Here is a 22094-nt window from a genome sequence, read left to right on the forward strand (position 1 = left end):
CCTGGGGGGACAATTTGATTCCTGGGGGGGCAATTTATCCTCTGGGGGGGAATTCGGCCCCTGGGGGGGCAATTCAGCCCTTGGGGGGGGAAATTCAGCCCTTGCCGGGGAAACAGCCCCTGGGGGGGAGAAATTCGACCCCTGGGCGGGGCAGATTATTGGGCTGGGGGGGGCACAGATTAACACCAGGTCTTAACAAACCATCTTTATTACTCCAGGCGGGGGGGGCGAGCACACCCCACCCCAGTTCCACCCCCCCAGGTGATATTTTGGGTGGATTCCAGGTGGAAAAACCCCACCAAAACATCCCCTTTGTACCACAACCCCCGCCATGGGCAGGTAAAGGGGGAACACAGCGCATTGGGGGGGGTGTAGGGCGCATTTTGGGGTCCCCCCCTCACTTCCCGGCGATGAGGGGGTTGCGCAGCACCACGATGACGGAGTCGCCGCGCAGGAACATTTTGGAGATGTACCGGTCCTTGTTCACCGGCTTCGACTTCTTCTTCCCCTTCCCGCTCTTGGGCACCTCGGTCCACATCTCCTTGACGTTCTCCAGCACCATGTTGCAGTGCCTACAAGTGGGGGGACATGGGGGGGTCATTTGGGGTGACCCCCCCCCTCACCACCCCAAATCACCCAGGTAATGGGGGGAGGGTTGTGGGGATAAAGGGGGGGAGGGTTGTGGGGATAAAGGGGGTTTGGGGGGACGCTGAGGGAGAGTGGGGGATATCTGGGGGGTCCTGGGGGGATTTGGGGTCCCAGTGGCACTGGAGGGATATGGGGTGGGGGAATTTGGGGACCCCTCCCAGGGACTCAAAGGGAGTTTGTGGGGGGATGTGGGGGGATAAGGGGGCACTGGGGTGATACTTGGGGACTGTGGGGTCACCCTGGGGTGACATTGGGGACTGTGGGGGGACTCTGGGGACCCTGGGGACACTGGGGGACACTGGAGACTGTGGGGGGACTCTGGGGACACTGGGGGACACTGGAGATTGTGGGGGGACTCTGGGAAGACGCTGGTAGCCTTGGGGTGGCACTGGGGGACACTGGGGACTGTGGGGGGACACTGGGGTGGCACTGGTAGCCTTGGGGTGACACTGGGGGACACTGGGGACTGTGGGGGACACTGGGGACTGTGGGGGACACTAGGGTGACACTGGAGCCTTGGGGTGACACTAGGGGACAATGGAGACTGTGGGGGACCCTGGGGTGACAATGGGGACCCTGGGGTGACAATGGGGACCCTGGGGTGACACTTGGGGACCCTTGGGGACAACACCATGACCTTTTGAAGGCCTTGATATGGCCCAGCAGCTTCTTGTTGTTGCGGCAGTTGATGAGTTGGGGATGGTGGGGGACCCTGAGGTGACACTGGGGGACCATGAGGTGACCCTGGGGACACTTCGGGACCCTTGGGGACAATGGGGGACAATGCCATGACCTGTCGATGGCCTTGACGTGGCCCAGCAGCTTCTTGTTGTTGTGGCAGTTGATGAGTTGGGGATGGTGGGAGACCCTGAGGTGACACTGGGGGGACCCTGGGGACCATGAGGTGACAGTGGGGACACTGGGGACCCTTGGGGACAATGGGGGACAACACCCCGACCTGTCGAAGGCCTTGACGCGGCCCAGCAGCTTCTTGTTGTTGCGGCAGTTGATGAGGACCTGGGTGTTGTTCTTGACCGACTGGGTGAGCACGGAGAGCGGCCCCGTGGTGAACTCCTCCTCCTCGCGCCGCTGCAGCTCCTCGGGCGTCATCTCGCTCTTGGGCTTGTTCAGGAGGCTCCTGGGGACATTGGGGACATGAGGGGGACATCGTGGGGACAGCACGGCCAGGGAGTTGGGGGGACATGGGGACAATGGGGGGAGAATGGGGGGAGAACATGGGGACATCTTGTTCTTGGGCTTGTCCAGGAGGCTCCTGGGGACATGCGGACACCAGGGGGACAGCATGGGGACAGCACGGCCAGGGGGGGGGGGGACATGGGGACAATGTGGGGAGAATGGGGGGAGAACATGGGGAGAATGTGGGGACATCTCACTCTTGGGCTTGTTGAGGAGGCTCCTGGGGACATTGGGGACATGAGGGGGACATCGTGGGGACAGCACGGCCAGGGAGGGGGGGGACATGGGGACAATGGGGGGAGAACATGGGGACATCTTGTTCTTGGGCTTGTCCAGGAGGCTCTTGGGGACATCGTGGGGACACCATGGGGACAGCACGGCCAGGGAGGGGGGGGGACATGGGGACAATGGGGGGAGAATGTGGGGAGAACATGGGGACATCTCGCTCTTGGGCTTGTTCAGGAGGCTTCTGGGGACATTGGGGACATCGTGGGGACACCATGGGGACAGTACGGCCAGGGAGGGGGGGGACATGGGGACAATGTGGGGAGAATGTGGGGAGAACATGGGGACAATGAGGGGAGAATGTGGGGACAGTGTGGGGACATCTCGCTCTTGGGCTTGTTCAGGAGGCTCCTGGGGACATGGGGACATCGTGGGGACACCGGGGGGACAGCACGGCCAGGGAGGGGGGGGGGACAATGTGGGGAGAATGGGGGGAGAACATGGGGAGAATGTGGGGACATCTCGCTCTTGGGCTTGTTCAGGAGGCTCCTGGGGACATTGGGGACATGAGGGGGACATCGTGGGGACAGCACGGCCAGGGAGGGGGGGCACATGGGGACAATGGGGGGAGAACATGGGGACATCTTGTTCTTGGGCTTGTCCAGGAGGCTCCTGGGGACATTGGGGACACCAGGGGGACAGCATGGGGACAGCACGGCCAGGGAGGGGGGGGGACATGGGGACAATGGGGGGAGAATGTGGGGAGAACATGGGGACATCTCGCTCTTGGGCTTGTCCAGGAGGCTTCTGGGGACATTGGGGACATCGTGGGGACACCATGGGGACAGTACGGCCAGGGAGGGGGGGGGACATGGGGACAATGGGGGGAGAATGTGGGGAGAACATGGGGACATCTCGCTCTTCGGCTTGTTCAGGAGGCTCCTGGGGACATTGGGGACACCAGGGGGACAGTGGGGGGATATCAGAGGGACACGATGGGGACACAGATATTGGGGGGACATGGGGGGGGCACACGATAGGGACACAGGGACATTGGGGGGACATCAGGGGGGCCCAATGGGGACACAGGGACATCATGGGGATACTGGGGGGACACCATGTGGACATCGGGGGGGCACGATGAGGACACAGGGACATTGGGGGGACATCAGAGGGGCACGATGGGGACACAGGGACATCATGGGGATACTGGGGGGACACCATGGGGACATCGGGGGGCACGATGGGGACACAGGGACATTGGGGGGACATCGGGGGGCACGATGGGGACACAGGGACATTGGGGGGACATCGGGGGGGACATCACGGCGACATTGGGGACACATCCTGGGGACAGTGGGGGGAACGGGAGGAGAAGATGGGGACAGTGCGGGGACGGGGGGGGTGACGGCGGACAGCGAGTGGGGCGGGGGGGGCGCTGTGGCGGGAACGGGGCCGGCGGGGACACCCCCGGAGCCTCCGTGCGGCGACCGGGGCCACGGGACAACGCGGGGGCGGCGGGATCGGGCCCCCCCGGCCTCGCCCCGCCCCCCCCGGTGTTTCCGGCCCCCTCCCGGTCCTTTCCCCCCCCCCCCCGGTCCGGTTTCCCCCTCACATGGTGCTGCCGCTCCCGCGTCTCCGCTCTGCTTCCGGTCAACGGAGCCACTTCCGGCAGGCGGGTAGCGGCCAACGCGCATGCGCGGGAGACGCGGGGGCGGGTGGAAAGGGGCGGGGCAACAAAAGGGGCGTGGTAACTAAAGAGGCGTGGCGATGAAAAGGGGCGGGGTCAAAGCGCAGCCACGGCGGCAGGAGGGGGGGGGCCTGGAAACAGCTGGAGGGGGTGGGAATGGGGGGCCTGGAAACGGGCGTGGGGAGAAGGGTTAAAATGGTCGGGGGGGGGGGGGTCCGGGGGCGGTGGGAGGAGCCTGAGGGGCCCTGGGGGGGCTGATTGGTTGGGGTGGGGGTTCGGGGACCCCGCGGTTGTGGTGAGGAGGGGGGCGGGGGAGGGGGTGGGGGGGGTGCAGCGGTGCCCCCCCCAACCCGCTGAGAAAGGGGAGGGGCCCAATGTGTTGGAGGCGTGGTCTGGCCCGGAGCCCAAGGAGGCGTGGCTTAGTGTGGAGGCGGAGCCTCCTGGCGAGAGGGCGGGGCTGAGTGGTGGGCGGGTCTCCGAGCTGGACGGAGGGGAGGCGATTGGCCGCGGGCCAGGAGGGGGGTGGGGCCAAAGGGGTGGAGAGGGGGCGGGGTCAGGCCGGCGGCCAATGGGTGTGTTCGAGGGGGCGGGGTCAGGCCGGGGGGCTCTTGGCCGGCGGCCAATGGGTGTGTGCGGGGGGCGTGGCTCGGGCGGGGGGGCGTGCCCGGGGAAGGGGCTCGGCGCGGTGGGTGCGGTGGCGGCGGCGGCGGCGGCGGCGCCATGGACGGGAGAACCGGGGCGAGGTACGGGCGGGGGGCCCGGGGGGGACACCGGGGGGGACACCGGGGACCGGGGGTGGGGCAGGAGCCGCCCCCCGGGCTGGGGGTCCCAGGACCCCGGGGGGGGACACACGGGATTGGGCCCCCTGGGGCCGGTGGGGGGGCAGGAGCCGCCCCCCCCGGGTGGGTGGGGGTCGGTTAGGACCCTTTGCGGGGGTCCCGGGACCTTCGAGGTGTTGAGGGGGGGGGACAGGGGAACAAGGGTCCTGGGACAAGGAGCCTGGGGGTGCCAGGATCGGGCCCCGGGCGGGGGGGGGGTGTGTCCCGGGACAGGGACCCCGTTTTGGGGATGGGGGGAGGTCCCGGGGCTAAAGTTGGCTCTGGGTCCTGGGGGGGTGGGGGGGGGGTTTGAGGGGGTGTGGCAGGATCAGGCCCCCACAGGGGTGTCCCAGGGACTGGGCGGGGGGGGGGCACAGGAGTTGGTCACTGGGGGGGTCCCTGATTGAGGGGAGGGGGCGACATGAGGGGTCCCTGTGGAGCCTCGTGCAAGCACCTCGTGCACCCTCGTGTGTCCTTGTGCATCCTCGTGCACCCTCGTGCAAGCGCCTCGTGTGTCCTCGTGCGAGTGTCGCGTGCACCCTCATACCCCCTCCTGTGTCCTTGTGCATTCTCATGTGAGTTCTGTGCACCCTCGTGCACCCTCGTGCAAGAGTCTCGTGCATTCTCGTGCGACCTCTGTGCCTCCTCGTGCACCCTCGTGCAAGCGTCTTGTGCCCCCCTCGTGCATTCTCGTGCAAGCTATGTGCCTCCTCGTGCACCCTCGTGCAAGCACCTCGTGCACCCTTGTGCATTCTCATGCGAGTTCTGTGCACCCTCGTGCGTTCTTGTGCAAGCTCTGTGTGTCCTCGTGCACCCTCGTGCACCCTCGTGCAAGCTCCGTGTGTCCTCGTGCACCCTCGTGCGTTCTTGTGCCTCCTCGTGCACCCTCGTGCGAGCGTCGCGTCGCGTGCGCCACGTGCGGGGGGGGCGTGTTTGTCACGTGTGGCCTTGGCGTGACGTGGCCGGGGCGTCACGCGTGTGTGTGTATGTGTGTGTGTGTATGTGTGTCTGTTCCCCCCCTCCCACCACCAGCGCCCGGACGCCTGGGTCCCCTGCCCAGCACCCCTTGTGGGGGGGCACCCGGATGCCTGGGTCCTCAATGGGTCCCCAAAGCCCCCAAGGGGACTGGGGAAGGGACCCAGGAGTCCGAGACCTCCCACCCCCCCATTAGTGTTTGTTACTGGTCCCAGTTGGTGGTTGTTACTGGTCCTGGTTAGTGCTCATTACTGGTCCCAGTTGGTGGTTGTTACTGGTCCCAGTTGGTGCTGGTTCTGGTCCCAGTCGGTGGTTGTTACTGGTCCCAGTGGGTGGTTGTTACTGGTCCCAGTTGGTGCTGGTTCTGGTCCCAGTTGGTGTTTGTTACTGGTCCCAGTTGGTGCTGGTTCTGGTCCCAGTCGGTGGTTGTTACTGGTCCCAGTTGGTGCTGGTTCTGGTCCCAGTGGGTGGTCGTTACTGGTCCCAGTTGGTGCTCGTTACTGGTCCCAGTCGGTGTTTGTTACTGGTCCCAGTTGATGCTCGTTACTGGTCCCAGTTGGTGGTCGTTACTGGTCCCAGTTGGTGCTCGTTACTGGTCCCAGTCGGTGTTTGTTACTGGTCCCAGTTGATGCTCGTTACTGGTCCCAGTTGGTGGTCGTTACTGGTCCCAGTCGGTGCTCGTTACTGGTCCCAGTCGGTGTTTGTTACTGGTCCCAGTCGGTGCTCGTTACTGGTCCCAGTCGGTGTTTGTTACTGGTCCCAGTCGGTGCTCGTTACTGGTCCCAGTCGGTGTTTGTTACTGGTCCCAGTTGGTGCTGGTTCTGGTCCCAGTGGGTGGTCGTTACTGGTCCCAGTTGGTGCTCGTTACTGGTCCCAGTCGGTGTTTGTTACTGGTCCCAGTTGGTGCTCGTTACTGGTCCCAGTTCAGGCTGTTTCTGGTCCCGTTTTCCCGCGGGCGGGGGGGCAGCGGTGGCTCATTTACATACATTTGCATGGCCCCGCCCCCGCCCCCTGTTCCCCCCCCCCCTCGTTCCCGAGCGGGCCCCCCGGGCCGGGAGCCAAGAACAGGAACAGGAACAGCCCGTCCCGACAGACAGACACACGGAGCACGTACACACGGACACACGGACACACAGACACAGGGACGGGCACACGGACACAGGGACGGACACACGGACGGGACGGGCACACGGACACAGGGACAGACACACGGACACACGGACGGACACACGGACGGGACAGGCACACGGACACAGGGACGGACACACGGACACACGGACGGGACAGGCACACGGACACAGGGACAGACACACGGACACAGGGACAGGACAGGCACACGGACACAGGGACGGGACAGACACATGGACACAGGGACAGACACACGGACACACGGACACAGGGACGGGACAGACACACAGACACAGGGACAGGACAGACACACGGACACAGGGACGGACACAGGGATGGGACAGACAGACAGACAGACGGGCACATGGACACAGGGACGGGACAGACACACAGACACTGGGATAGGCACACGGCCACAGGGAAGGACACACGGACACACAGACACAGCCCATCCTGGGGACAGAGAGCACGGACACACGGACACACACACGGACAGGGATGGACACACGGACACACACACGGACAGACTGACACACTGACACACTGACACAGACACAGCCCGTCCTGGGAACGGAGACACGGACACATGGACACACCCCCGGACACATGGACAGACACACGGACACACCCCCGGACACACCTGTGGTGCTGTGGGTGCTGTATGGATCCCGTGGGTGCTCTGTGTCCCCCATGGGTGCTGTGGGTGCTGTATGGATCCCGTGGGTACTGTGTGTCCCCCATGGGTGCTGTGGGTGCTGTATGGATCCCATGGGTACTGTGTGTCCCCCATGGGTGCTATGGGTGCAGGTGCCCGCCGGACGTGCGCAAGGAGCGCTCCCGGGACGCGGCGCGGTGCAGGGGTGCAGTATGGGTGCTGTGGGTGCTATATGGGTGCTGTGTCTCCCATGGGTGCTGTGGGTGCTGTGGGTGCAGTATGGATGCTGTATGTCTCTCACGGTGCAAGTGCCCGCCAAACATGCGCAAGGAGCACTCCCGCGATGCAGCACAGTGCAGGGTGCAGTGTGGGTGTTGTGGGTGCTGTATGGGTGCTGTGGGTGCTGTATGGGTGCTGTGGGTGCAGTATGGATGCTGTATGTCTCCCATGGTGCAGGTGCCCGCCGGACGTGCGCAAGGAGCGCTCCCAGGACGCCGCGCGGTGCAGGGGTGCAGTGTGGGTGCTATGGGTGCAGTGTGGGTGCTATGGGTGCAGTGTGGGTGCTGTGGGTGCTATGGGTGCTGTGTCCATGGTGCAGGTGCCCGCCGGATGTGCGCAAGGAGCGCTCCCGGGACACGGTGCGGTGCAGGGGTGCAGTGTGGGTGCTGTGGGTGCTATGGGTGCAGTATGGGTGCTATGGGTGCTGTGGGTGCTATAGGTGCTGTGTCCATGGTGCAGGTGCCCGCCGGATGTGCGCAAGGAGCGCTCCCGGGACGCGGCGCGGTGCAGGGGTGCAGTATGGGTGCTATGGGTGCAGTATGGGTGCTATGGGTGCTGTATGGGTGCTATGGGTACTGTATGTCTCCCGTGGTGCAGGTGCCCGCCGAACGTGCGCAAGGAGCGCTCCCGGGACGCCGCGCGGTGCAGGGGTGCAGTATGGATGCTGTGGGTGCTGTATGGATGCTGTGGGTGCTGTATGGGTGCTGTGGGTGCTGTATGGGTGCTGTATCTATCTCTCACGGTGCAGGTGCCCGCCGGACGTGCGCAAGGAGCGCTCCCGGGACGCGGCGCGGTGCAGGGGTGCAGTGTGGGTGCTGTGGGTGCTATGGGTGCTGTATGTCTCCCATGGGTGCAGGTGCCCGCCGGACGTGCGCAAGGAGCGCTCCCGGGACGCGGCGCGGTGCAGGGGTGCAGTGTGGGTGCTGTGGGTGCAGTGTGGGTGCTGTGTCCATGGTGCAGGTGCCCGCCGGACGTGCGCAAGGAGCGCTCCCGGGACGCGGCGCGGTGCCGGCGCAGCCGCGAGGCCGAGGTGTTCGCGCAGCTGGCGCGCACGCTGCCCTTCGCCCGCGGGGTCTGCGCCCACCTGGACAAGGCCACGGTCATGCGGCTCACGCTGAGCTACCTGCGCCTGCACCGCCTGCTGCACCACGGTGAGAGCACCCCAAACTGCACCCCAAACTGCACCCCAAAACTGCACCCCAAACTGCACCCCAAACCTGCACCCCCATCCTCACGGTCATGCGGCTCACGCTGAGCTACCTGCGCCTGCACCGCCTGCTGCACCACGGTGAGAGCACCCCAAAAACCTGCACCCCAAACTGCACCCTGCACCCCCAAACTGCACCCCAAACCCTGCACCCTGCACCCCAAACCTGCACCCCCATCCTCACGGTCATGCAGCTCACGCTGAGCTACCTGCGCCTGCACCGCCTGCTGCACCACGGTGAGAGCACCCCAAAAACCTGCACCCCAAACTGCACCCCAAAACTGCACCCCAAACTGCACCCCAAACCTGCACCCCCATCCCCACGGTCATGCGGCTCACGCTGAGCTACCTGCGCCTGCACCACCTGCTGCACCACGGTGAGAGCACCCCAAAAACCTGCACCCCAAAAACCTGCACCCCAAAACTGCACCCCAAACTGCACCCCAAACCTGCACCCCCATCCTCACGGTCATGCGGCTCACGCTGAGCTACCTGCGCCTGCACCGCCTGCTGCACCACGGTGAGAGCACCCCAAAACTGCACCCCAAACTGCACCCCAAAACTGCACCCTGCACCCCCAAACTGCACCCTGAACCTGCACCCTGCACCCCAAACCTGCACCCCCATCCCCACGGTCATGCAGCTCACGCTGAGCTACCTGCGCCTGCACCGCCTGCTGCACCACGGTGAGAGCACCCCAAAACTGCACCCCAAACTGCACCCCAAAACTGCACCCTGCACCCCAAACCTGCACCCCAAACCTGCACCCCCACCCCCACGGTCATGAGTTACCTGTGGCTGCACCACCTGCTGCACGATGGTGAATGACCCCCATTGATACCCACCCATTGACACCCCCCGTTGACACCCTCCATTGACACCCCCTCCCATTGACACGCCCACCCATTGACACCCCCTCCCATTGACACCCCCTCCCATTGACACGCCCACCCATTGACACCCCCTCCCATTGACACCTCCCATTGATCCTCCCTCTCATTGACACCCCCACCCATTGACACCCACCCATTGACACCCACCCATTGACACCCCCACCCATTGACACCTCCACCCATTGACACCTCCACCCATTGACACCCCCACCCATTGACACCCCCTCCCATTGACCCCCTCCCATTGATACCCCCTCCCATTGACACCTTCCCATTGATCCTCCCTCTCATTGATCTTCCCCCATTGACCCCCCCTCCCATTGACACCCCCACCCATTGACACCCCCACCCATTGACACCCCCACCCATTGACACCCCACCCATTGACACCCCCACCCGTTGACACCCCCTCCCATTGACACCCCCTCCCATTGACATCCCCACCCATTGACACCCCACCCATTGACACCCCCACCCATTGACACCCCCATCCATTGACACCCCCTCCCATTGACACCCACCCATTGACACCTCCACCCATTGACACCTCCACCCATTGACACCCCCACCCATTGACACCCCACCCATTGACACCCCCACCCATTGACACCCCATCCCATTGACACCCCCAATTGATCCTCCCTCTCATTGACACGCCCACCCATTGACACCCCCCCCCATTGACACCCTCCCATTGATCCTCCCTCTCATTGATCTTCCCCCATTGACACCCCCTCCCATTGACACCTTCCCATTGACACCCCCCCCATTGACACCCTCCCATTGATCCTCCCTCTCATTGATCTTCCCCCATTGACACCCCCTCCCATTGACACCTTCCCATTGACACCCCCCCCATTGACACCCTCCCATTGATCCTCCCTCTCATTGATCTTCCCCCATTGACACCCCCACCCATTGACACCCCGTCTCATAGACACCCCTCCCATTGACACCCTTCCATTGACACTCTCCCATTGACACTCTCCCATTGACACCCCCCCATTGACACCTTCCCATTGATCCTTCCTCTTATTGATCTTCTCCCATTGACACCCCCCCCCCATTGACCCTCCCATTGACCCCCCCACTGACCCCCCCCCTTGACGCCCCGTTTCTGCGGGCAGGCCCGCTGCCCCCCCCGGCCGAGGGGGTGGACGGGTGTTACCTGCAGGCGCTGGGCGGCTTCGTGATGGTGCTGAGCGAGGCGGGGGACATGATCTTCCTGTCCGAGAACGTGCAGCGCCTGCTGGGGCTCAGCCAGGTGGGGACCCCAAAACAGGGGAGGGACACCCCGAAAATGGGGGGGACACCCCGAAAATGGGGGGGGACACCCCGAAAATGGGGGGGACCCCGAATCCATGGGACATGATCTTCCTGTCCGAGAACGTGCAGCGGCCTGCTGGGGCTCAGCCAGGTGGGGACCCCAAAACAGGGGGGGGACACCCCGAAAATGGGGGGGACACCCCGAAAATGGGGGGGACCCCGAATCCATGGGACATGATCTTCCTGTCCGAGAACGTGCAGCGCCTGCTGGGGCTCAGCCAGGTGGGGACCCCAAAACAGGGGGGGGACACCCCGAAAATGGGGGGGACACCCCCGAAAATGGGGGGGACCCCGAATCCATGGGACATGATCTTCCTGTCCGAGAACGTGCAGCGCCTGCTGGGGCTCAGCCAGGTGGGGACCCCAAAATGGGAGGGGGACCCCAAAGTGGGGAGGGGACCCCCGAAAATGGGGGGGGACACCCCAAAAATGGGGGGGACCCCGAATCCATGGGACGTGATCTTCCTGTCCGAGAACGTGCAGCGCCTGCTGGGGCTCAGCCAGGTGGGGGGACCCCGAAGTGGGGGGGGGACCCCGAAGTGGGGGGGGGGACCCCGAAGTGGGGGGGACCCCAAGGCTGACGGGCCCCCCGCCCCCCAGCTGGAGCTGATCGGTCACAGCGTCTTCGACTTCGTGCACCCCTGTGACCACGAGGAGCTGCAGGACGTGCTGAGCCCCCGGCACGGTGGGACCCCAAAACCCCCGAGACCCCCAAACCCCCTGGGACCCCCCCGAGCCCCCCAGACCCCCCTGACACCCCTAAACCCCCTTTCCCAGGGACCCCCTGACCCCTCTGATCCCCTCGGACCCCCTGACCCCATTGATCCCCTTTCCCAGGGCCCCTGGGACCCCCCCTGACCCCCCCAGCCCCTGTGACCCCCATGACCCCCAGAGCCCCCCAGGTCCTGTGACCCCCATGACCCCCCCAGCCCCTATGACCCCCCTTGCCCCCCAGCCCCCCATGACCCCCAGACCCCCCCAGGGCCCTGTGACCCCCCCTGCCCCCCAGGCCCCCCATGACCCCACTGACTCCCCAACCCATGTGACCCCCCTGGCCCCCCTGCCCCCCATGACCCCACTGACCCCCCAGCCCCTCATGACCCCCAGACCCCCCCGGCCCTGTGACCCCCATGACCCCCCCAGCCCCTGTGACCCTCATGACCCCCCTTGCCCCCCATGACCCCCTGACTCCCCAGCCCCCCATGACCCCCCTGACCCCCCCCAGCCCCCTGTGACCCACCAGCCCCTGTGACCCCCCAGTCCCCCATGACCCCCTGACCCCCCCAGTCCCTGTGACCCCCCCTGACCCCCCCAGTCTCTGTGACCCCCCCCAGTCCCCCATGACCCCCTGACCCCCCCAGTCCCTGTGACCCCCCATGACCCCCCTGACCCCCCCCAGCCCCTGTGACCCCCCCAGCCCCCCATGACCCCCCTGACCCCCCAGTCCCTGTGACCCCCCCTGACCCCCCCAGTCTCTGTGACGCCCCCAGCCCCCCATGACCTCCCTGACCTCCCCAGCCCCCCATGACCCCCCTGACCCCCCAGTCCCTGTGACCCCCCCCATGACCCCCGGCCCCCCGTGACCCCGTGACCGCTGCCCCCAGGGCCCCCCCGGCGGCGGGGGGAGCGCTCGGGCCGCAGCTTCTCGCTGCGCATGAAGAGCACCCTGAGCGGCAGGGGGCGCTGCCTCAACCTCAAGGCGGCCTCGTGGAAGGTGCGACACGGGGGACATGGGGGGGACACGGCGGGGACATGGGGACATGGAGGGATATGGGGGACATGGGGACATGGGGACATGGGGGGGACATGGGGACGGGGTGGGACAGGGGGACATGGGGGGGACATGGGGACAGGGGGACATGGCGGGACATGGGGGGGACATGGGGGGACATGGGGACATTGCGGGGACAGGGGGATGGGGGGGACATGGGGGGATATGGAGGACATGGGGACATGGGGGATATGGGGGACATGGGGACATTGGGGGGACAAGGGGATGGGGGGGACATGGGGGGATATGGGGACATGGGGGGAATATGGGGGACATGGGGGGATATGGAGGACATGGGGACATGGCGGGGACATGGGGGGACATGGGGACATTAGGGGGACAGGGGGATGAGGGGGACATGGGGGGATATGGGGGGAATATGGGGGATATGGGGACATCGGGGGATATGGGGGACATGGGGACATGGGGGGGACATGGGGACATGGGGGGGATATGGGGACAGGGGGACATGGGGACGGGGTGGACAGGGGGATGGGGAGTACAGGGGGACATGGGGGGACACAGGGACATGGGGACACATGGGGACATGGGGGGGACAGGGGGATGGGGGGGACATCGGGACATGGGGGATATGGGGGACATGGGGACAGGGGAACATGGGGGGACATGGTGGGACATGGGGATATAGGGGGATATGGGGAACATGGGGGGACATGAGGGCATATAGGGGACATGGGGGGAAGTTGAGGGGGACATGGGGGGATATAGGGGACATGGGGGGGACATGTGCAGGGACATGGGGACATTGGGGGACATAGGGATGGGGGGGACAGGGGGGTCACAGGGAGTCTGGGTGGGGAGGTTGGGGTCACAACAGTCATTTTTGGGGGGACCCAGGTCCTGCACTGCGGGTCTGGGGGTCACAGGGTTCCTGGGGGGGTTCCTGGGGGGGTTCCTGGGGGGGTTCCTGGGGTGACGTTTCGGGGCCCCCCCAGGTCCTGCACTGCGCGGGTCACATGCGCTCGTACGCGGGGGCCGGGGGGGGCGCCCCCCCCCTGCGCTGCCTCGTGCTGATCTGCGAGCCCATCCCCCACCCGGGGGCCATCGACGCCCCCCTGGGCTCGGGCACCGTCCTGACGCGCCACAGCATGGACATGCGCTTCACCTACTGCGACGAGAGGTGGCACCCCAAAACCTGACCCCCCCGAACCCCCCCGAGACCCCCCCGAACCCCCAAACCACCCACCGACCCCACAGCATGGACATGCGCTTCACCTACTGCGACGAGAGGTGGCACCCCAAAACCTGACCCCCCCGAACCGCCCTGACCCCCCCACACCATCCCTGAGACCCCCCAAACCACCCCCCGACCCCACAGCATGGACATGCGCTTCACCTACTGCGACGAGAGGTGGCACCCCAAAACCCCCCCTGAGCCCCCCAAATCACCCATCCCCCCCCGAGACCCCCCTGAACCCCCCACACCACCCACCGACCCCCCAAACCACCCACCAACCCCACAGCATGGACATGCGCTTCACATACTGCAACGAGAGGTGGCACCCCAAAACCTGACCCCCCCGAACCCCCCCGAGACCCCCCCGAACCCCTAAACCACCCACCGACCCCCCCAACCCCACAGCATGGACATGCGCTTCACCTACTGCGACGAGAGGTGGCACCCCAAAACCCCCCCTGACCCCCCCACTCCACCCACCGACCCCCCTGAACCTGGGGTGCTGGATTTTGGGGTGCCCTGTATTGGGGTGCAGGATCGGGGAGGTTTTGGGGTGCCCTGTTTGGGGGTTCAGCGGTTCTGGGGTACCCTGTTTGGGGTGCAGGATTGGGGAGGTTTTGGGGTTCAGCAGTTTTGGGGTTCAGCGGATCTGGGGTGCCCGTTTGGGGTGCAGGATCGGGGAGGTTTTGGGGTGCCCTGTGTTGGGGTTCAGCGGATCTGGGTGCTCTGTTTGGGGTACAGGATCGGGGAGGTTTTGGGGTGCCCTGTTTTGGGGTTCAGCGGTTCTGGGGCACTCGTTTCGGGTGCAGGATCGGGGAGGTTTTGGGGTGCCCTGTTTGGGGTTCAGCGGTTCCGGGGTACCCTGTTTGGGGTGCAGGATTGGGGAGGTTTTGGGGTTCAGCAGTTTTGGGGTTCAGCGGATCTGGGGTGCCCGTTTGGGGTGCAGGATCGGGGAGGTTCTGGGGTTCAGCAGTTTTGGGGTTCAGGGGATCTGGGGTGCCCGTTTGGGGTGCAGGATCGGGGAGGTTTTGGGGTTCAGCAGTTTTGGGGTTCAGGGGATCTGGGGTGCCCGTTTGGGGTGCAGGATCGGGGAGGTTTTGGGGTGCCCTGTTTTGGGGTTCAGTGGTTCTGGGGTGCTCGTTTCGGGTGCAGGATCGGGGAGGTTCTGGGGTTCAGTGGTTCTGGGGTGCTCGTTTCGGGGTGCAGGATCGGGGAGGTTCTGGGGTGCCCTGTTTTGGGGTTCAGGGGATCTGGGGTGCCCGTTTGGGGTGCAGGATCGGGGAGTTTTTGGGGTGCCCTGTTTTGGGGTTCAGGGGATCTGGGGTGCTCGTTTCGGGTGCAGGATCGGGGAGGTTCTGGGGTTCAGTGGTTCTGGGGTGCTCGTTTCGGGGTGCAGGATCGGGGAGGTTCTGGGGTTCAGCAGTTTTGGGGTTCAGTGGATCTGGGGTGCTCGTTTCGGGGTGCAGGATCGGGGAGGTTCTGGGATTCAGCAGTTTTGGGGTTCAGTGGTTCTGGGGTGCCCGTTTGGGGTGCAGGATCGGGGAGGTTCTGGGGTTCAGTGGATCTGGGGTGCTCGTTTCGGGGTGCAGGATCGGGGAGGTTCTGGGGTTCAGCAGTTTTGGGGTTCAGTGGATCTGGGGTGCTCGTTTCGGGGTGCAGGATCGGGGAGGTTTTGGGGTGCCCTGTTTTGGGGTTCAGTGGTTCTGGGGTGCCCGTTTGGGGTGCAGGATCGGGGAGGTTCTGGGGTTCAGCAGTTTTGGGGTTCAGTGGATCTGGGGTGCTCATTTCGGGTGCAGGATCGGGGAGGTTTTGGGGTTCAATGGATCTGGGGTGCTCGTTTGGGGTGCAGGATCGGGGAGGTTCTGGGGTTCAGTGGTTCTGGGGTGCTCGTTTCGGGGTGCAGGATCGGGGAGGTTCTGGGGTTCAGCAGTTTTGGGGTTCAGTGGATCTGGGGTGCTCGTTTCGGGGTGCAGGATCGGGGAGGTTTTGGGGTTCGCCCCCGACGAGCTGCTCGGCTGCTCCCTGTTCGAGTACGTGCACGCGCTCGACTCCGACACCCTCAGCAGGAGCGTCCACACGCGTGAGTCACCCCAACCTGCACCCCAAAACCTGCACCCCGAACCTGCACCCCAAACCTGCACCCCCACACCCTGCACCCCAAAACCTGCACCCCAAACCTGCACCCCAACACCCCGCACCCCAACCCCCAACACCCTGCACCCCAACACCCCCTGCACCCCGCAACCCTGCACCCCAAAATTGTCCTGGGAACCCCAAAATCCTCCTGAGTCCCCCTGGACTCCTGTCCCCGTTGTCCCCATTGGCCCCAATGTCCCCATTGCCCCCAACACCCCAATTACCCCCATTGCCCCCAATGCCCCCAATGTCCCCATTGTCCCTGTTGTCCCCATTGTCCCCATTGTCCCCATTGCCCCCAGCACCCCCATTGTCCCCATTGCCCCCAGCACCCCCATTGTCCCCAGCACCCCCATTGCCCCCATTGCCCCCATTGCCCCCATTGCCCCCAGCACCCCCATTGTCCCCAGCACCCCCATTGCCCCCATTGCCCCCATTGCCCCCATTGTCCCCATTGCCCCCATTGCCCTCATTGCCCCATTGTCCCCATTGTCCCCATTGCCCCCATTGTCCCCAATGTCCCCATTGTCCCCATTGTCCCCATTGCCCCCATTGCCCCCAACGCCCTCGTTGCCCCCATTGCCCCCATTGCCCCCATTGCCCCCAGCACCCCCGTTGCCCCCAGCACCCCCGTTGCCCTGGTGTCCCCAGCGCCCCCGTTGCCCCCATTGCCCCCATTGTCCCCATTGTCCCCATTGCCCCCAGTGCCCCCAACGCCCTCGTTGCCCCCATTGCCCCCAACGTCTCCATTGCCCCCATTGTCCCCATTGCCCCCATTGTCCCCATTGCCCCCATTGCCCCCAGCACCCCCAATGCCCCCATTGCCCCCATTGCCCCCAGCACCCCCAATGCCCCCATTGCCCCCAACACCCCATTGCCCCCATTGCCCCCATTGCCCCCAGCACCCCCAACACCCCATTGCCCCCAGCACCCCCGTTGCCCCCAGCACCCCCGTTGCCCCCAGCACCCCCGGTGTCCCCAGCGCCCCGTGTGCCCGCAGTGCTGAGCAAGGGCCAGGCGGTGACGCGGCCGTACCGGCTGCTGGCGCGGCCCGGGGGGTTCCTGTGGGCGCAGACCCAGGCCACGGTGATGGGCAGCGGGCGCGGGGCCCCCCCCGAGGGCGTCGTCTGCGTCACCTTCGTGCTCAGGTGGGACACATGGGGACATGGGGGGACATGGGGGGCATGGGGGACATGGGGATATGGGGGACATGGGGACACAGGGGCACGGGGGCATGGGGGGATATGGGGACATGGGGGGCATGGGGACATGGGGATATGGGGACACAGGGGACATGGGGGATATGGGGGCATGGGGATTTGGGGACATGGGGGGACATGGGGATATGGGGGGACATGGGGACGTGGGGGGCATGGGGACATGGGGACACGAGGACACATGGGGGGACATGGGGGGACATGGGGGGATATGAGGGCATGGGGACAGGGGGATATGGGGGCATGGGGATTTGGGGACATGGGGGGACATGGGGATATGGGGGACATTGGGACTGGGGGGACATGGGGGGACATGGGGACATGGGACGTGGGGGATATGGGGGCATGGGGACATGGGGACATGGGGATATGGGGGATGTGGGGGATATGGGGGACATGGGGGGACATGGGGACATGGGAGACATGGGGGGCGTGGGGGCATGGGGGGCATGGGGACGTGGGGAACACAGGGACATGGGGACATGGGGGACATGGGGACACTGTGTGTTTGTGAGGGCACTGGGGGTGACATGGGGAGTCTGGGGACACCAGATTGTCCCCCAATGTCCCCATGTGCCCCCAGCCATGTGGAGCAGGGGGGGGTTCATGGGGACCCTGGGGTGACCCAGAGGGGTCATGGGGACCCCCCATTGTCCCCAATGTCCCCGTGTCCCCGTGTCCCCATGTCCCCAATGTCCCCCTGTCCCCCAGCCGTGTGGAGCAGGGGGGGGTTCATGGGGACCCTGGGGGTTCATGGGGACATTGGGGTGACTCAGGGGGGTCATGGGGACCCCACATTGTCCCCATTGTCCCCAATGTCCCCCAGCCGTGTGGAGCAGGGGGGGGTTCATGGGGACCCTGGGGGTTCATGGGGACCCTGGGGTGACCCAGGGGGGTCACGGGGACCCCACACTGTCCCCAATGTCCCCGTGTCCCCAATGTCCCCGTGTCCCCAATGTCCCCAATGTCCCCGTGTCCCCCAGCCGCGTGGAGCAGGGGGGGGTGGTGCTGTCGCTGGAGCAGACCCCCCGGCGGGGGGAGGGGCGGCGGCTGCCCCGCCCCGGGCCCGATCCCCAGGAGCCCGTGCTGAGCCTCGGCCTGGGTGAGGGGGACGGGGGAGATTTGGGGGTCCCTGGGGGTGTTGGGGGGTGTGGGGTGGGGTTGGGGGGGGGTCTATGGGGTCTGGGGGGTTTTGGGGGGTCTGGGGAGTTTTTGGGGTCTCCCCCGGCCGCTCCGCAGGGGTGGGGGTGCTGGGGGGGGTTTGGGGGTGCTGGGGGGTTCTGGGGGGGTCTATGGGTACTGGGGGTGGGATTGGGGATGTTGGGGGTCTGGGGGGGTTTTGGGAGGGATTTTGGGTGTCTGGAGAGTGTTGGGGGTTCTGGGGGCGTTTGGGGTCCCTGGCCCCCCCCCCCCCTCCCCGCAGGGTTGAGGGTGATGGGTGTCCCTGGGGGGGTTTAGGGGGGTCCCTGGCCCCCCAACAGGGGTGGGGGTGCTGGGGGGGGTGTTGGGGTGCCAGGGGGGTTTTGGGGGTGCTGGGGGGGGTTTGGGGGGTCCCTGAGCCCCCCACAGGGGTGGGGGTGCTAGGGGGGGTTTGGGGGTGCTGAGGGGGGTTTGGGGGTCCCTGCCTCCCCCGCAGGGGTGTGGGTGCTGGGGAGGGTGTTGGGGGTGCCGGGGGGGGTCTGGGGGGTCCCTGACCCCCCCGCAGGGGTGGGGGTGCTGGGGGAGGAGTTGGGGGTGCCGGGGGGGTTTGGGGGGTCCCTGACCCCCCCGCAGGGGTGGGGGTGCTGGGGGGGGTTTGGGGGGTCCCTGACCCCCCCGCAGGGGTGGGGATGCTGGGGGAGGGGTTGGGGGTGCCGGGGGGTTTTGGGGGGTCCCTGACCCCCCCGCAGGGGTGGGGGTGCTGGGGGGGGTTTGGGGGGTCCCTGACCCCCCCGCAGGGGTGGGGGTGCTGGGGGGGGTTTAGGGGGGTCCCTGACCCCCCCGCAGGGGTGAGGATGCTGGGGGAGGGGTTGGGGGTGCCAGGGGGGTTTAGGGGGGTCCCTGACCCCCCCGCAGGGGTGGGGGTGCTGGCGTTCGTGCGCCCCCCGCAGGTGCCCGAGGCCGCTCTGCAGCGCGACCCCCGCCGCTTCTGCTCCCCCCCCCTGGCGCGGCTGCTCAGCCCCATCTTCGACCCCCCCCCGGGCGGCGGGACCCCCCCCCGGCGGCGCCGCAGCCCCTCCCCGGTCAGCGGGGGAGCCCAGGGGGGCTGCGGGAGCTTGGGGGGGGCTGGGGGGTCTTTGGGGCATTGGAGGGGGCTGGGGTCTCTGGGGGTCCCATGGGAATATGGGGGGGCTGGGGGGTCCCAAGGGGGGACCCGGGGAATTGAGGGAGCCCTGGGGGTCCCATTGGAATATAGGGGGTCCCAGGGGAATATGGAGGGTCTAGGGGATCCTGGGGGGGGGCTGGGGAATTGGGGGGGGGGGCACAGACTCTGAGGGTCCCTTGGGAATATGGGGGGGGGTCCCTGGGGGGTCCCATGGGAATATGGGGGGGAACTGGGGAGTCTCTGGGGAATATGGGGGGGCTCGGGGGTCCCAGAGGAATATGTGGGGGTTGGGGGGCTCTGGGGGTCCCAGGGGGCTTGGGGGGGTGTGGGGGTGTCAGGTGGGCGGTCAGGTTGTTTTTGGGGGGGGTCCATGGTCGTGTCCCCCCCCCAGCCCCCCGGGGACGAGCTGCTGTTCGAGGTGCAGAAGCTGTTTGGGGGGAGCCCCGGGGGCGGCACCGCCCTGCAGGTACGGGGGGTCCTGCGGCCCCATGTCCCCATGTCACCCCCGAGTCCCCATGTCACCCCAGTGTCCACATGTCACCCCCAGTGTCCCCATTGTCCCCATGTCACCCCGGTGTCCCCTCGAGTCCCCATGTCACCCCCAGTGTCCACATGTCACCCCCAGTGTCCCTATTGTCCCCATGTCACCCCAGTGTCCCCCCGAGTCCCATGTCACCCCCAATGTCCCCATGTCACCCCAGTGTCCCCCCAAGTCCCCATGTCACCTCCATTGTCCCCATGTCACCCCAGTGTCCCCCTGAGTCCCATGTCACCCCCAATGTCCCCATGTCACCCCCAGTGTCCCCCTGAGTCCCAAGTCACCCCAGTGTCCACATGTCACCCCCCGAGTCCCCATGTCACCCCCAGTGTCCACATGTCACCCCCAGTGTCCCCATTGTCCCCATGTCACCCCAGTGTCCCCCCAAGTCCCCATGTCACCCCAGTGTCCACATGTCACCCCCCGAGTCCCCATGTCACCCCCAGTGTCCCCACTGTCCCCATGTCACCCCAGTGTCCCCCCGAGTCCCCATGTCACCCCCATTGTCCCCGCTGTCCCCAGGTGTCCCCCCTGGACCTGGCCATGCTGGCCCCCTACATCCCCATGGACGGCGACTTCCAGCTGGGCGGGGCCGAGGCGCCCAGGGGGCGTGTCCCGCGGGGCCCTCCAGGCTCCGCCCCCTCGGCCGCGGCCCCGCCCCCCCGGCCGCGCGCCCGCAGCTTCCCCGGCCGAGGCTCCGCCCCCTCCCGCCCTGGCCCCGCCCTCCCGCGCTGGGGCAGCGACCCCGCCCTCGGCCCCGCCCCCAAGCCCCGCCCCGCCAGGAAAAGGTGGGCGGGGCTACGCGGGGGTGGGGGGGGGCCTGGGGAGGGGTGTGGTTATGGTGGGCGTGGATTGGGAGGGGCTTGGGGATGGGGCGTGGTGGAGGGCGGGGCTATCGCGTGGGTGGGGCTTCTGCGTGGGCGGGACTTGGACAGCGGGCGTGGTCGTGGAGGCGGTGGGCGGGGCTACCGCGGGGGCGTGAGGATGGGCGGGGCTGGGAGGAGGAGCGGTGGGCAGGGCTACAGAGGGGGCGGGGCTGGGAGGAGGGGCGGTGGGAGGGGCTACAGAGGGGGCGGGGCTACAGAGGGGGCGGAGCGGGGGGGCGTGGCTCGGTGGGCGTGTCCTGACGCTGCCGCAGGGCGCGGGAACCGGGCGGGGAGGACGCGGGGGCCCCGCTGAAGAGACCGGAGCTGGAGAGACCCCCCCCGGGACCCCGCGGGCTGGTGCGGGACGGGGGGGGACATCCGGGGATGGGGGGGGTCGGGGGGACACGGGGGGGGGACATCCGGGGATGGAGGGGGCTCGGGCGGACATGGGGGGGGGACATCCGGGGATGTGGGGGGCTCGGGGGGACATGAGGGGGATATGGGGGCACATTTGGGGATAAAGGGGACACGGGGGGACATCTGCGGATATGGGGGAGTACGGGGGGGACATTTGTGGACATGGGGAGAACACGGGGGAGACATTTGGGGACAGGGGACATGGGGGGGGACATTTGGGGGGACATTTGGGGACATGGGGGGACTCATGGGGGACATGTGGGGGCACAGGGGAGACAAGGGGGGACACATTTGGGGGGACACATTTGGGGATGTGGGGGGAACACGGGGGGGCATGGGGAGGATACAGGGGGGACATGGGAGGGGACACGGGGGGAACATTTGGGGTCACAGGGGAGACATGGGGGGCACATTTGGAGGGACATTTGGGGACACAGGGGGGTGTGTGTCCCCCCCTCGTGTCCCCATGTCCCCCCCTGTCCCCCCCCACCAGGGGCTGCTGCTGAGCGGGGAGGAGCCCCCCGGGCTGAGCCCCCCCCTGGGGGGGGCACCCTGAGATCAGGGGGGTCCCCAAAACCTGGGGGGCGACCCCCCCACCTCCCTCC

The 22094-nt window shown here is 66.6% G+C and overlaps 2 protein-coding genes across 2 annotated transcripts; one reads left to right on the plus strand and one right to left on the minus strand.

Moving 5' to 3' along the window:
• Positions 1-248: 248 nt before the first annotated feature.
• On the minus strand, positions 249-3796 carry SNRPD2 (small nuclear ribonucleoprotein D2 polypeptide). The gene is made up of 3 exons (XM_080361613.1): positions 3686-3796; positions 1607-1786; positions 249-572 (listed from the first exon to the last, which is right to left on the minus strand). Coding segments are annotated over exons 1-3 (357 nt in total). The 5' UTR covers positions 3688-3796; the 3' UTR covers positions 249-397.
• A 684-nt stretch (positions 3797-4480) lies between these two features.
• LOC308051264 (hypoxia-inducible factor 3-alpha-like) lies at positions 4481-22045 on the plus strand (the record flags this gene model as incomplete). Its single annotated transcript, XM_080361625.1, has 20 exons — positions 4481-4503; positions 7793-7852; positions 7935-7994; positions 8213-8281; positions 8364-8423; positions 8472-8531; positions 8576-8766; positions 10843-10979; positions 11642-11726; positions 12646-12755; positions 13769-13953; positions 15984-16090; positions 17147-17294; positions 18347-18465; positions 18787-18794; positions 19301-19627; positions 20060-20134; positions 20729-20994; positions 21345-21429; positions 21983-22045. 20 exons carry the CDS (start codon positions 4481-4483, stop codon positions 22043-22045), a joined length of 2238 nt encoding a protein of 745 aa, XP_080217751.1.
• Positions 22046-22094: the final 49 nt, after the last annotated feature.

The sequence above is a fragment of the Nesoenas mayeri genome (assembly GCF_963082525.1).
Source record: "Nesoenas mayeri genome assembly, chromosome: 35".
Lineage (NCBI taxonomy): Eukaryota > Metazoa > Chordata > Aves > Columbiformes > Columbidae > Nesoenas > Nesoenas mayeri.